This window comes from Nicotiana tabacum, chromosome 7 (genome assembly GCF_000715075.1).
Source record: "Nicotiana tabacum cultivar K326 chromosome 7, ASM71507v2, whole genome shotgun sequence".
In the NCBI taxonomy this organism is placed as follows: Eukaryota; Viridiplantae; Streptophyta; class Magnoliopsida; order Solanales; family Solanaceae; genus Nicotiana; species Nicotiana tabacum.
The window spans coordinates 78,609,443-78,625,542 of record NC_134086.1 but is presented as its reverse complement, the minus strand read 5'-3'; the positions used below and the strand labels follow the sequence as shown (position 1 = coordinate 78,625,542).

General features: G+C 39.3%; 1 protein-coding gene across 1 annotated transcript; it reads right to left on the bottom strand.

Annotated features, from left to right (window-relative positions):
• Window positions 1-732: 732 nt before the first annotated feature.
• Window positions 733-3,485, bottom strand: LOC107760601 (heat stress transcription factor A-6b-like). Its single transcript, XM_016578677.2, has 2 exons — window positions 2,666-3,485; window positions 733-1,684 (listed from the first exon to the last, which is right to left on the bottom strand). The coding sequence occupies exons 1-2, from the start codon at window positions 2,954-2,956 to the stop codon at window positions 869-871; spliced, it is 1,107 nt and encodes a 368-aa protein (XP_016434163.1). The 5' UTR covers window positions 2,957-3,485; the 3' UTR covers window positions 733-868.
• Between the last annotated feature and the right edge of the window lie 12,615 nt (window positions 3,486-16,100).

Here is a 16,100-nt window from a genome sequence, read left to right as displayed (position 1 = left end):
TGTCATTTTAAAAGTTCAAGAAAAAATTGATTATATTTTTTCTTTTTTACCCTTAGTAGTAATTATCCTAGAAGACTATAAATTAACACCTTAATTATGGATAATTTTAATCAAAAACCAAGAAGTTAACCTTGTTATATTAAACACTTTAATCACGTTTGCACTAATGCAATCAATACTGTAAATACCAAAATTCTTTATAAAGTCTATTCAAACCAAATTTCTGCTAGAATACATGATAATAAAAGAATATATAAAGAAAATGGAGAAGGAAATGAAGCATCCTCTTTTATAGGAAATTTTGGGTGGGAAATGTTAAATTTTCAAATGGAGTAAAGTATCTTTCAAGTTGAATTTTATTGCTCCAGAATAGTTTTAGTTGGAAAATTTTCAAATCACTCGTTTGAAAATATTTTGAAGGAAAGATGAATTCCATTTCATGCAATATCTGTTGAAAGAGTTAATTTTTCTGATTTGTTAATTTTATCCTAAGTGTCTCTTCATATATTTTATAATGCAAATCAATTGCATTCACACTTAGTAAAAATATAGATAATATTTTGATGGAGATAACACATAATTTGAGAAAATATTCAATAAAAAAAGATTAAATATTAAGACATGAATAAGGGTAAAGTAGTCAAAATTCTATCATAACTAATTTTTCTTAAGGAACGTGCACAAGATAATTATGACACATAATATAAGAGGAAAAGAGTAAAAATTAGCCGTCGAAATCATGGAATAAGATTTTTGTCACAACAGGTTAAACTATCACAGTGCGAAAATTATTTACTCTGTCGGTGGATATAAATAAAATCCAAGCCAAATTATGAAAGAAGAGAATGAAATAACTATACCAAGCTCTTTACTTTGGTGTAGAACCCAAAAACCCAAGCTGCTGAGCCAAAACATCCACATCTTCATCTTCTTCTTCAATACCAAGTAAAGTGATATCATCTTCAACATTTTCATCCAACAAATCCTCCCAAAATCCTTCATCAATTGCTTTATTCTCATGACTTTCTAATTCTCCAATATCTTCTTTCTCAATGGTGTAGTCTTCAATACTGATTGTGTTCCCACTTTGTCCTTGCATACTCACAGCAAGTCTCTCCAATTCAAAATCATCAAATCCATAAATTTCACCATAATATTCTTGAGGTTCTTGCTTTATATTATGATTTCCATCATTCACAGAATGGCCTAATTCTATAACTCCAACATTATTTCTATGACCTTGATCAATTGGCCTCCTTCTCTTCTTCCTAATTTCATCCTCTATTTGTTCTTTCCTTCTTTCCTTTTGCTGCATCATCTGCTCCAAAAATCTTGGATTTTGTATTGCTTTAGCCATGAAATTCATCATTTGTTGCTGTTTTTGTTCTGTCCTTTTAAGCTTTTCTTCCATTGCTTTAATGTATGATTTAGTAGTCTGCTGCTGTTGTCTAAGCTTCACCAGTTCCATCATCAAAACCTGCTTCTCGCGCCTTAATCGATCAATTTCTCCATCTAATTCAAGCTTTCCCAATTCAATATAAGAGTCTATACCTTGATTTGAGGCTTGGCCAGGATGGAAATTACTTGTCTTTCTCCTCCTAATTGCTTTCAAGAGATGCCTTTGCCCCCTCAAGAAACCTTCATTAGCAAACTCCCATTGGTCTGGATTCACCTTCCTAAATCCCTGCATGATAAATCACACTGATAGTACTCTTCCATTAGGGAGGAAAAGAAAGGACGATGAGAAAATCAACAATATTGGGATTTTATTTTCTACAATATATATATATATAAAATAACTTTTTATATTATTGTTGATTACCTACCTTATTTTCCAGTTTACTAAATATACTTTCTTGTATAATAGTTACATGATAGTTCTAGTTGTCTTTTAGTTGACATGATAGTATAAAAGTTCTTCCCTGTATAATAGTTGTACTCATAATAAAATTATCTTTTGTGCACTCATTAGTAGCTAGTCTGGAAGTTTAGCAGACCTGTACAAACTATAAGATGTCAAGAAACTCATACAAAAATTGCTACTGATATATACGAAAGAACTGCATACACTAATGAAATGTAGCTGGACAGAAGGTAATTGGAATTGGCTGATATTGTAATGATAAATACTCATAGGAAACTGACAATAACGATCAAGTAAAATCCCACTAGTGGGGTCTGGGGAAGGTAATGTGTACGCAGACCTTTCCCCTACTCGAAGGAGTAGAAAGGTTGTTTCCGAAAGACACTCGGGAAATCCCACGAGTAGGAAACTGAATATTTCATTTTTGTTTTGTAACCGAAGATTCACTCCCCTTTATTAGTGATTGAGCTGTCAATATATATAATTTTCTAAACACTTAAAATGAGCTGTCATTTTAAACAAAAGAAACAAATCTATTGCAACTTGCCAACAAAGGAAAAAATCTAGTGCAAGTGCCACTAAAGGAAACAAATCTGGTGCAACTGTGCAAGTTGTATTCCACAGACACCTCACGAACATGAGCGCAAATCATACAAAATTATAGAGCACTAAATAAATATCAACAACTATTTGGGTCAGTATGTAGAACTATAAGTCTTAAAACTTTTTTTGTTCCATACACTATCTAACTATATATAACCCTATATACTATTTGAGTTGGTTGGAGAAAATAATGCTTACATAAGTATTGAGCTGCCTGACAAAGCTTGAGAAATTGCTATGCTTGAAATACCTTGGAAGAAGATTCATAGCAAAGGTTTGAGGATCCCAAACAATGAAACTGTTATTACCTCTACTCCAAGAAACAATATCATTAGTGTTTGCATCATCCACAAGTTCATAAGTCTTTGTTAGAAATGGTGGAGGCCCATTCTCATGAAGCCCCTCCATTGGTTGAGGAATCCACATAAAAGAAGAAGGCTCACTAGATCCAGGAAACTCGTCTTTTATTAGGGCAAAATTAGGATCCATACTACAATTTTTGAAGAAACAATGGATAGAAAAATTAAATCGTATGAGGTGAAGCTCAAAAGAATAATATGCTTTGATAGAGCTGAAAATAACAAATGAGGATAATATATAATGTGTTTTTAGGTTTAAGGAGTTAGGGTTTGCGAGGAAGAGTTGGAAGTGAGGAGAATCAAGATTTAGATGGAAAAATGAAGAAAAAGGGAGGATAGATTATTTTCCAAAAAAAGATGGTGGCCGGATACAGAGATATGCAAAAACAGTTCGTAAAGTCAGAAAGATTGGTTTTGGATATGGAAGAGAAGGAGATGGAAATATGTTGTAATGGAGGTCAAGAGGGAGGAGAGAGAGATGGAAAAAGAAGCTGTTAGGTCACAGCTTGATCAATATAGGTTATGAAAATAACAATAGTAGTTTATTATGGAATGGCCCTTAGATATTTTCAGTCCCTCTACCTTTTTCCTTTTTGCCTTTTCCCAATATCCCTCCTCACTAACCCCTTTAGGAAGGTTTCGTAGGAGAACAGTTCTAAATCCTTTTCCCAAAATCCCTCCAAATGCAAAATTGGATAACTCCGACATCTTTTTTTTTCCCGCTTCTAGTACTGTTATAGGTAGCTTTTACTTCTTTCTAATAACAACTTGCTTGGCTTTAATGGCTTACATAAAATAAGACCATTCTAATCTTGTGTTGATTTTGCCTACTTATTGTATTGCGGCGGGAGAAATGTGGATGCAAGACTCAAATTTGAGCGCAACTGGGTGGCTTAACAGTATTTGTGGTCTAAAGCCAACATTTAACTAGAGGCCGTTAAAATTAAAGTGAATATATATATATATATATATATATATATATATATAAATCTAGTTTCTAAATATTTTGAGATACAAAATTATATTCATTTTTAATAGATTCTATCTATAGTTAAAAGTAGAAGAAAAATCAATCTTATTAAGCCAAGTGGCATTGTTAAGACTAAATAAATTACCTTTTTAACTAATTGGTTACAGTATTTGAATTAATAAATATAAATATCTTTTAATTATCTATAATAAAAAACAAAAATATAAATATTAAACAAAAAAATTACTCATTCAAATTATGGAATACTTTCAAGTTGAAGTTTTTTTTGAATTTTAAATTTTGAATTTGATTGATTACTCTATTTGAATTAATAAATATAATATTTTATAATTATCTATAATAAAAACGAAAATATATATATAAAAAAAAACTACCCATTCAAATTATGGAATACTTTGAAGTTGAAGTTTTAAAATTATTTTAAAATAAGAAAATAAGAAAAAATAAAACACAAAAAATTCAAATTGAATGGATAGTAGTTTCTTCCTAATATCCATCTATAATTAAAAGTAGAATAAAAAACAATCTCATTAAGCCAAGTGGTAACTCCATATAGACAAGTGGTATTGTTAGTGTCACGACCAGGATTTCCCACCCTCGGGAGTCATGATGGCGCCTACTAGTGAAAGCTAGGAAAGCCAACCAATTGAACTATTTACCTTGTTTTTATTTTTAATTCGATAACAGGTAAGAGCCAACAATTAGATAACAACAGAATTGAATAAGCGGAAGGCTGCATTATAAAGTTTTAATAATACTGCTAATACCAATCCATAACAAATCTACCCAAGACTGGTGTCACAACTTCACAAACTGTCTAGGAGTACTACAATTAAAGGTCTGAAAGAAATAAATTCAACATTGTCTTTGCAAATACATGAAAGAAACATGAATAGTAGATAGAAGGAGATGCCAAGGCCTGCGGACGCCTGCAGGACTACCTCAGGTCGCCTGGTGAACAAGAAACAGCAATCTCACTGCGGTCAGAAGTCTATAGCACTGGGATCTGCACAAAAGAGTGCAGAGTGTAGTATCAGCACAACCGACCTCATGTGCTGGTAAGTGCGTAGCCTAACCTCGGCGAAGTAGTGACGAGGCTAGGACTAGACTACTAAATAAACCTGTGTAGTTAAATCATATACAGCGGAAATAGAAGCAGATAATTACATTTAAAGTTGGGTGGGGGAAACATGTTGCGGGGAGTATCGGATAACAACAGAATACCAGAGAGGAATGCAAAAAAACTAAAATTCAATTACTAACAGAGTAAGAAAAACAAACACAGTATTCACTTTCATCTCTTTCTTGTTGCAGGCGTGCAACCCGATCCCATTTCAAATATTACCGTGGCGGCATGCCATCCAACCCTATTTCATATGTCTTGTTGCAGGCGTGCAACCCGATCCCATTTCATATATCTCGTTGCTGACGTGCAACCCGCTCCCAGTCCATATATCTCGTTGCAGGCATACAACCCGCTCCCATTTCATATATCTCGTTGCAGGCGTGCAACCCGCTCCCATTTCATATGTCTCGTTACAAGCGTGTAACCCGCTCCCATTTCATATGTCTCCGTGATGACGTGCCACTCGCTCCCATTTACAAATCAACATCAATTACAAAAGGATCCCGGCCAGGGCACAAAAGTATACAACAATATCCCTGCAAGGAAGATAATATCGTAAACAATAACATCCCGGCAAGGAAGACAATGTCATAACAATAACATCCCGGCAAGGGAAACAATATTATAAACCATAACATCCTGGCAAGGGAACCAACAATGATAATCAACATTCTAGGCATGAACAAATCACAACGGAGTCACAACAATTACAATACGAGACTCACGGACATGCTTGACACCGACGTATAGATACTCATCACCATGCCTATACATTGTACTCTGCAATTAACACATAACAAATAAGACACAACTCTTAATCCCTCAAGCTAAGGTTAGATCAAACACTTAACTCGATGCCACGAACACAATTCAAGCCTCAACTAGCGCTTTACCTCTTGATTCCACCACCAACTCGCTCGTATCTAGCCACAGGATACTTAATAATATTAATAAGTGCTAAATGAATCAATTCTAATGCATAAAAATAAGTTTTCTAAAGTTTTTCCCAAAAAGTCAAAAAACGACCCCGGGCCCGCTTGGTCCAAACCCGAAATTCGGACCAAAACCCGATTACTCATTGACCCCCGAGCCCGTATATATAATTGGTTTTGGAATCCGACCTCAATTTGAGGTCTAAATCCCTAGATTTTAATATTCTTAGATTTTACCCAAAATTCCCAATTCCACCATGAAAACCCTAGAATTCTAGGATGAAATCTTGTAAAAGAAGTTAAGAAGTAAAGAAAATGAGTTAGAAATCACTTACTAATGTTTTGGAGAGAAAGGTATTTCGAAAAATCGCCTCTTATATTTTTGGGGTTTTGTGAAAGGAAAAATAACTTAAAATCCCGTTTAAATATACCCCTCTCAGACCCCCTCCGCGGACCGCACAAAAAGGAGTGTGGCCGCGGAGCTCACCGCGGAGACTGTAGTAACATACTTTAGTATTTTGGCCATAACATTCTCTACAGATGCCCAAATTGTGATATATTTACTTTTTTGGAAACTAGACACGAAGGTCTACAACTTTTGTTTTTGAATCATCTTACGATTCCTTGTAGATCAAAAAATATAGGCTTCCGAAGACATACTAGTGAACCTGCGGATTCTTCCTTACCGCGGACCGCACAAAATCGAGTGCGGCTGCAAAGGCCCCTTCGCGGCAGCACAAAATCTATGCGGACCGCACTGGCGGGTTCAGATATCTGCAACTTCTCTGAACCTGCAACAACTATATTTTAAGCCTAAAACATCGCGAAACCTACCCGAAACTCACCCGAGCCCTCGGGACCTCAAACCAAATGTGCATACTAAATCAAAAACATCATATGAACCTACTCGTGCGATCACATCATTAAAATAACCTGTAAAACCATGAATTATACCTCAAAACTCAACAGTCTCGTCAAGAACACTCAAAGTTCATAACTCTTCAACCGGAAATCCAACTCACGTCAAATAAACTCCATATTTTACCAAATTTTACAGTTATCATTCAAATACTAGAACAAGTTTGTACCGGGCTCCGGAACCAAAATACGGGCCCGATACCAATGGTTTCAAACATTAATTCTTTTATTTATTTCTTAGATAATTCGGCAAAATAATTTCTTTCAAAAAATAATTTCTAAGGCTTGGGACCTCGGAATTCATTTACGAGCATACGTCCAAGTCCCATATTTTACTACGGACCTCCCGGGATCGTCGGAACACGGATCCGAGTCCATTTTCTCAAAATGTTGACCAAAGTCAACCAAAATCAAATTTTTTACTCTAGAAATTTCTATTTCTCATCTTTTCACATAGAAGTCTTTGCGAATATAGGTCCGGACCATGCACGCAAATGAAGGTGAGGTAAAAAGGAGGTCTTTAGGCCTCGAAACACTGAATTTGTTTCTAAAACAAGTGATGACCCATTTGGGTCATCACATCCTCCACCTCTAAAACAATTGTTCGTCCTCGAATGAACATAAGAAGTAAGTACCTAAGTCGGGAAAAAGATGGGGATAACAGCTTCGCATATCGTACTCAGACTCCTAGGTCGATGCCTCAGTAGGCTGACCTCTCCAGTGAACACGAACAGAAGGGAAACTCTTCGACCTCAACTAATGAACCTGCTAGTCTAGAATAGCTACCGGCTCCTCCTCGTATGACAAGTCCTTGTCCAACTGGACAGTGCTGAAGTCTAACACGTGGGATGGATCGCCGTGATACTTCCGAAGCATGGACACATGAAACACTTGATGCACGGCTGATAAGCTCGGCGGTAACGCAAGTCTGTAAGCCACCTCCCCCACTCGATCAAGAATCTAAATTGGGCCAATAAACCTAGATCTAAGCTTGCCCCTCTTCCCAAATCTCATCACGCCCTTCATAAGCGACACCCGAAGCAATACCCGCTCACCGACCATGAATGCCAAATCACGAACCTTACGGTCGGCATAACTCTTTTACCTGGACTGAGATGTACGAAGCCTATTCTGAATGATCCTGACCTTGTCCAATGCATCTTGCACTAGATCCGTACCCAACAACCGAGCCTCTCCCGGCTCAAACCATCCAACCAGAGACCGATACCGCCTACTATATAAAGCCTCATAAGGAGCTATCTGAATACTCGACTAGTAGCTGTTGTTGTAGGCAAACTCCGCTAAAGGCAAAAGCTGATCCCACGAGCCTCCAAAGTCAATGCCACAAGGTCGGAGCATATCCTCCAAAATCTGAATAGTCCGCTTGGACTGCCCGTCCGTCTGAGGATGAAACGTTGTGCTCAACTCAACCCGTATGCCCAACTCCCCCTGAACTACTCTCCAGAAATGTAAGGTAAACTGCATACCTCGGTCCGAAATGATAGACACGAGCACACCATGAAGGCGAACATTCTCCCGGATATAGATCTCAGCTAACCTCTCAGAAGAATAGGAGACTGCCACATGAATGAAATGCGCTGACTTGGTCAGCCTATCAACAATAACCCACACTGCATCAAACTTCCTCTATGTCCGTGGGAGTCCAACAATGAAGTCCATAGTGATACGCTCCCACTTCTACTCAGGAATCTCAATCTTCTAGAACAGACCACCAGGTCTCTGATGCTTGTACTTAACCTGGTCACAATTCAAACACCGAGCCACATATGTAACAATGTCCTTCTTCATTCTCCTCTACCAATAATGCTGCCACAAATCCTGATACATCTTGGCTGTGCCCGGATGAATAAAGTACCGGGAACTATGGGCCTATTCTAAAATCAACTCCCGGAGCCCATCCACATTAGGCACACAAACTCAACCCTGCAGCCTCAAAACTCCATCATCTCCTAATGTAACCTGCTTGGCACCTCCGTGATGCACCGTGTCTCTAAGGACACACTAACGAGGATCATCATACTGCCGATCTCGGATACGCTCCAATAAAGAAGAGCGAGCAACTGTGCAAACTAATACACGGTTGGGCTCAGAAACATCCAACCTCATGAACTGATTGGCCAAAGCCTAAATATCCAAATCAAGCGGTTTCTCACCGACCAGAATATATGCAAGACTGCCCATACTGGCTGACTTCCTACTCAAAGCATCGGCCACCACATTGGCCTTTCCCGGATGATATAAGATGGTGATGTCATAATCTTTTAAAAGCTCCAACCACTTTCTCTATCTCAAATTCAGCTCCTTCTACTTGAACAAGTATTGCAAACTCTTATGATCCGTTAACTCCTCACATGCCACGCCATACAGATAATGCCTCCAAATCTTCAGTGCGTGAACAATGGCGGCTAACTCCAAATCATGGACCAGGTAGTTCTTCTCATGAATCTTCAACTGACCCGAAGCATAAGCAATGACCTTGCCATCCTGCATCAATATCGCACCAAGTCCAATACGAGATGCATCACAATAAACTGTATATGGCCCTGAAATTTTGGGCAAAACCAACACTGGCACCGTAGTCAGAGCTATCTTGAGCTTCTGAAAGCTTTCCTCACACTCGTCCGGCCACCTAAACTGAGCACCATTCTGGGTCAACCTGGTCATCAGGGCTACGATAGATGAAAACCCTTCCACAAACCAACGATAATAGCCTACCAATCCCAAGAAACTCCGGATCTCTATAGCTCATGTGGGTCTAGGCCAGTCCTTGACTGCCTCTATCTTCTTTGGATCTACCTGAATACCCTCTGTTGAAACAACATGACCCAAGAAAGAAACTAAACACAACCAGAACTCACATTTCGAAAACTTCGCATACAACTGACTATCTCTCAAAGTCTGAAGAACCACTCTCAGATGCTGCTCGTGCTCCTCCCGGCTGCGGCAATAGATCAAAATATCGTCAATGAAGACTATCACGAACGAATCCAAGTAAGGGCTGAACACTTGGTTCATCAAATCCAACAAAGTTGTTGGGGCATTTGTCAACCAGAATGACATCACCAAGAACTCATAATGCCCGTACCGAGTGCAAAAAGCTGTCCTAGGGACATTGGATGCCCTAATCCTCAACTGATGGTAGCCAGATCTCAAGTCAATCTTCAAAAATACCTTGGCACCCTGAAGCTGATCAAACAAATCATCAATCATCGGCAATGGATACTTATTCTTGATTGTAACCTTATTCAACTACCGGTAATCTATACACATTCTCATCAATCCTTCATTCTTCTTAACAAACAATACTAGCGCACCCCAAGGTGAGACACTAGGTTTAATGAAGCCTTTTTCAAGCAAGTCCTGCAACTGCTCCTTCAACTCTTTCAATTCAGGCGGGGCTATACGATACGGCGGGATAGAAATGGGCTGGGTGCCCAGAGCCAAATCAATGCAGAAGTCAATATCCTAGTCGGGTAGCATACCCGGCAGGTCTGAAGGAAATACCTTAGGAAACTCATGAATAATAGGAAAATAATCAATAGAAGGAACATCGACACTAGAATCACAAACATATGCCAAGTAGGCCAAACACCTATTCTAGACCATACACTGAGCCTTCACATATGAGATAACACCACGGGTAAAATTACCAGGAGTCCCTCTCCACTCTAAACGAGGCGAACCCATCTAGGCTAAGGTCACAGTCTTGGCATGACAATCTAAGATAGCGTGGTAAGGTGATAACCAATCCATCCCCAATATGACATCAAAATCAACCATGTACAGTAATAATAAGTCTACTTGGGTCTCAAGAACCCCAATCACAACTGCACAAGAGCGATGAACATGATCTACTATAATAGAATCACCCACCGGTGTAGACACATAAACAAGAGCACTCAAAGCATCGCTAGGCATGACCAGATACGACACAAAATAAGATGACACATAAAAGTATGTAGACACTGGATCAAATAGCACTGAAGCATCCCTACTACAAACCAGAACCGTACCTGTGATAACTACATCGGAAGCCTCAGCCTCAGGCCTGGTTGGAAGAGCATAACATCGGGACTGGACCCCATCACCCTGTACTACATCTCTGGGACGGCCTGCAGCTGGCTAGCCTCCACCTCTAGTAGTCTGAGCTCCACCTCTAACACCTCTACCTCCACCTCTAGCTCCTCTACCTCCACCTCTGGCTGGCTGGGCAGGTTGTGGAATACTCGGTGCCTGAAACATGGCACAGGAACCCGGATGTTGAGAGTTGCTCAATGCTCGAGGACAATATCTAGCAATGTGACTCGCGTCACCACAAGTAAAACAAGTCATTAGCTGCTGGGGTTGACGACCCTAAAAACTCTGAAGTGGAGGTGCACTGATAGGAACTGGTGGTGCATTGTAGGACTGCAGATCAGAATACTGCATGTGAGAACCACAACCACCTGGGGCACTATGAGAAGCCTGAAGTGTTGACTGAAAAGGCCTAGGAGGATGGCCTCTACCAAAAGAATCTTTGCCTCCAGACAAGGCGCCACTGAATCTGCCTGAATGACGAGGCCTTTTGTCAGACCCTTGACCACCTCCCTGCGACAAAACCATCTCAACTCTCCTGACCACATTGGCCGCCTCCTGAAAAAAATCTCACTACCCGCCTCCTTAGCCATCTGAAGTCGAATAGGCTGAATGAGCCCCTCAATGAACATTCCCACTCTCTCTCTCAGTGGGAAGTACAAGTAGAGCATGACGGGCCAAACCAATAAAACTGGTCTTGTACTGAGTAACAGTCATAGAACCTTGCTGAAGACGTTCAAACTGCCTCCGATAGATCTCTCTCTGAGTGACAGGAAGAAACTTCTCCAAAAACAGCTGAGAAAACTAATCCCAAGTCAAAGTTGGTGACCCAACTGGTCTAGCCAAACAATAATCCCTCCACCAAGTCTTGGCGGATCCAGATAAGCGAAAAGTAGCAAAGTCGACCCCATTGGTCTCTACTATCCCTATGTTCCTAAGAACCTCATGACAGCTATCCAAGTAATCCTGGGGATCCTCAGAAGATGCACCGCTGAAAGTGGTAGCAAAGAGCTTGGTAAACCTATCCAATCTACACAAGGCATCAGCAAACATAGCCACTCCATCACCGACCTGTGCTACTACACCCGGCTGGACTGATCCAACTGGCTGAGCTGCTGGAGTCTGAATCTGGGAGCCATCTACTCCGGAGTGCGAGTAGTAGGAGTTTGGGCCCCTCCTCAAGCCTGAGAGACGGCTGGTGTTACGCAAAGCAAACCTGCCCGAGTGACACTCTCCATAAGGCCCACTAGGCGGACCAGAGCATCCTGGAGTACTGGGTGTCGACGCTCCCTTTTTCTAATGGGTCGAAATCGGGTATACGACATTGGGAGGACAACTCTATTCCCTTTCGAGAATTGGGTTTAGAAGTTGAAGAGTTGCTACCTAATGATTATAGTGTATTAGGACACTTTAAGAAGGGTTTGAGATGAAGAGACCAGAGATTAGGGTAAGGGCTAGAAATTATCCCGAGGGGAAGGTGTTAGGCACCCCTCGAGATCCACTAGTGTAGTTACCGGCCATGTTACAATTGTGACTTTACAAGTGAACAATCAAAGCTCAAATAAGGACTCGCATATAACATTGCAATTAGGTTGAAAAATTTTGAAAGTATATAGAGAGGGCAGAAATAAAAAAAGTTTTGAATAATTTTACAAGAAAAGATGAAAGCAAATAAAGAGAGGGGGGTCCTAGATTTATAATTAATATGGATCACTTAAATGCAATATCCAGCAATCACTCCTCGGAAGAGGGGTCGCACGTGATATTAGCGCACCGGTCATCATATCCATAATCTACCCTTCCCACCCGTTAAGGTATTAAAGCGTGGAATGGTATCGTTACTTATTGCATGCTACTACCCGCCCCCAATCCTATCAGTCTTAGAGGCATTGAGACTACTAATCCTAAAGGGGAGGGAGTTGGGGCTTTTTGGGGAGTTTCAAAGGACAAAATACTAAGGCGTCAATAAAAACACATAATGCAATAAATGGGAGGGCAAATAAGCAAGTAAGGCTCAAGTAAACCTCCTGAAATCAGATAAGCCATAGAGTTTAGCATGTCTTGCACATACTGGTTTGGTCTGTATTAAACTTAAACATTAAGGCAGGCTGATTTATCACATATTTTAAGATAAGAAGTCCGAATTAGGACTGCCTGCTGGTTGTAATTATCAAAGACTGATGCTGTTATAAAATTTTACCCTAAGGCTTGCCTAGACGTTAAACAGAACCTATAGGCATGATATCTATCAATTTCAGGAAAAAACAAAGAGAGCAAACTGATTGCAGAAAAGATTTGTTAGTTACAAAAACATAAGTTCTGCAGGTGCTTACGCGTTATTGCTACTGATTTTAGATGAATTGGCGATTCAAGTTTGTTAACAGCTCCTATAGGCATGCTTTCTAGGTGTCACTGATTTTTAAACACTGTTATTATTATACAGAAATCCTATAGGCAAGTCATCTATATGCAATTGGTTAGTTGTTTAAATCCTACAACAAGTTTTCCTAATGACGGATGCACATGCAAAATTGCAGAAAATCCTATAGACATGGTATCTATATGAAAGTGCAGAAAATCCTATAGGCATAGTATGAAAATGCAGAGTTCCTACGGACATGGCATTTATATGAAAATGCAGAGTTTCAGTGATTTGTATAAGATGCCGAACTTTTAGAGACAGTAATTCCTACAAGCATGATCTCTAGATGGGATACAGAATTTCAGAAATGATAACCCCTATAGGCATGATATCTACCCCTTGCATGCATAGTTCCCCGCCCTCTTTTTTTTACTAGCCGACTCCAAATGTTATTACAAAATTATTACATACCAGAATTAATCAAAAAAATAAATAAAATACATCCGAAATCAGAATTCCAACCAAGGAGGGCCTAATTTAGACTCCCAGTCTGACATATGTAGTAAACCAACTTCCAAGGATCCAGGTTTCCAAAGCCTTCTCTTAGTTGGGATGTGTCAAAGTTCCAAGGAGCTTCAAGAGCTCCAGGCAGTGCTTACACCCCAAACGTCATTCCAGAATTATAGTAAAGTGCAGTGCGGAAAAGCCAGCCCTCAAATGTCCAAGTTCAGAGGGAACTCAAGGTCCCAAGGCAAGGCTCATATGAGAGGGGCAGAACTTAAAGTCTAAGAGTAAGTGCAAGTGTAGGGGAGGGGAAATGATAAGCTGGTGGTCGTGCCAAGCAATTTGAAGTGCTGGCACACCCCTGACCAATTTGTCATTTTCAAATTGAGGAGTTATGACTTATTGAAAGCCAGGTTCAGGCATGGATAGTCATTTAAAGGCTACCAGACCATAAACTTTAACTCACCACACATAGGGGGTAATGATAGGGAATTCATAACAGAAATAGTAAACAAAGGAAAAGGGGGCAAAGGGCATGATCAGCAATGAAACATACTGACACACTCTTTACTTGGGGTCAAAATTTAGCTCATGGACAACAATTCAAGTTGTCATGCCCTGAATCCCCATTTGTAAACACATAGAGGATAAGGGAGTAGGGATCAAGCATTTGCAGGAAAGTAAAGCGAACAGTAGCATATGAACATGTCAAACTCTGCAGGTAATAGGCATAGATATAAAGACTATAAGTAAATACATTAGGATGATTGCCGGGAACTGAGTTAAGACATACTAGTAAAAGAGCAAGAGTAGGATGCAAAGACAAAGCAGTAATAGTATATTAGCGTTGGCTTTTAGTCGGCTAATAATAAGGAGTAGAGAACATCAGTAGAGAAAAAGTGCAAAAGGGAATGCAAATTTTGAAAGTATTCAGTGGTGTATGTAAGTCAGAAGACTGTTGTCTGTTTTTTGTAAAGACTTAGGGTATTTATAGTCAAAAGTAGGTGGTAAAATAAGGTAAAAATCATGGAAATATGTTAATTGAAGAACTCGGAATCAATTAATCAAAGAATCAAGGAAGTACTCCCATTAATTAAGGGAATCAAAATCAAAAGAAACGATTCAGCACCATATAAGGCAAATAGGAAAAATCAACGTAGGATTAAATAAGGAAAGAGTCAAGGTTCAGTATTGCATATAGTAGCCGAGTAAGACCAAATTAAGAAAAATTCCAATTAAGGAAAGGCTTAAAAGAACAGAGTACTATAACAAATGAGGTAACAAAACCAATTAATTCAAACGGGCGGGTAGAATGTTAGGTTTTTTTTTAAGAAAGTTTTTGAATTACCAATCAATCAAGGAAAATCAGAATCAATCATGTGAAGTCATGATTCTGCATTTTTAACATATAAATAGAGGTAAATGAACAAAAGTAGCGAGCAAAGTTAACTAGGAAGGAACAAGGGATGAACAAACATAACCGCTCAGAGATAATGAAAACAAGTTAAGATTCAGCAAGACATATTCGAAGCATGGTGACTATGAAACATCAACAAGAATCAAGCAAATAGGCCAGCAGGCAGAACCAAAGCAAGGAAAATCAGGCTAATACACACAATCAAACGAGGAAACATGCTAACACATAGAGACAAAACAAAGGAAACTAGGCTAACACAGGTAATCGAAACAAAGAAACATGCTAACACACATAATCGAATGAAGAAACATTTTCTAGAAATTAGGGTTTTTAGCAGAGTCAAACTAAAAAACAGTAAGAGCATAGAAATCGGTCAGAATAAACAAAGAAAAGGTTTTAATCATAAAGAAAATCAATCGAAGAATGCATAAAAAGAAATCCCAGAAATCCTAATTTCGAAGAAAGTAAAAAAAAATGGTTCAAAGCAAAGGATCTTTCAAAATAAACTCGAGAATAAACAGAGCACAGAGGAAAACATGAGAATAGAATGAAATGACACCGTTTTTGAGAGATTCAGGAGAGAGTTAGGGTTTCAAAAAAAGGAAACCTAATAGAAGTGGGAAAAACCTGTAGTAACCTCATAGATCGTGACATATAGGGTGTGATTTCTCCTGAAATCACACCGGAGAACTCGCATATAGAAGAACCAGGAACCCTAGGTCTCAAATCGCCATGGTCCATAAGCCTCGAAGGTCCTCGAGGTGTTGAACAGGACGATGGGAGGTCCATCGGAGCCTTAGGGTTGAAGGGAGGTGGCCGGAGATGGCCGGGAAGACGGTGGAGATCATCGGAGAAGAGAGAACCAGAAGGTTCTAGAGAGAAGGGAGGGGGAGAGATGATATAGATAGAGAGACACCGTCTGTGGAAAT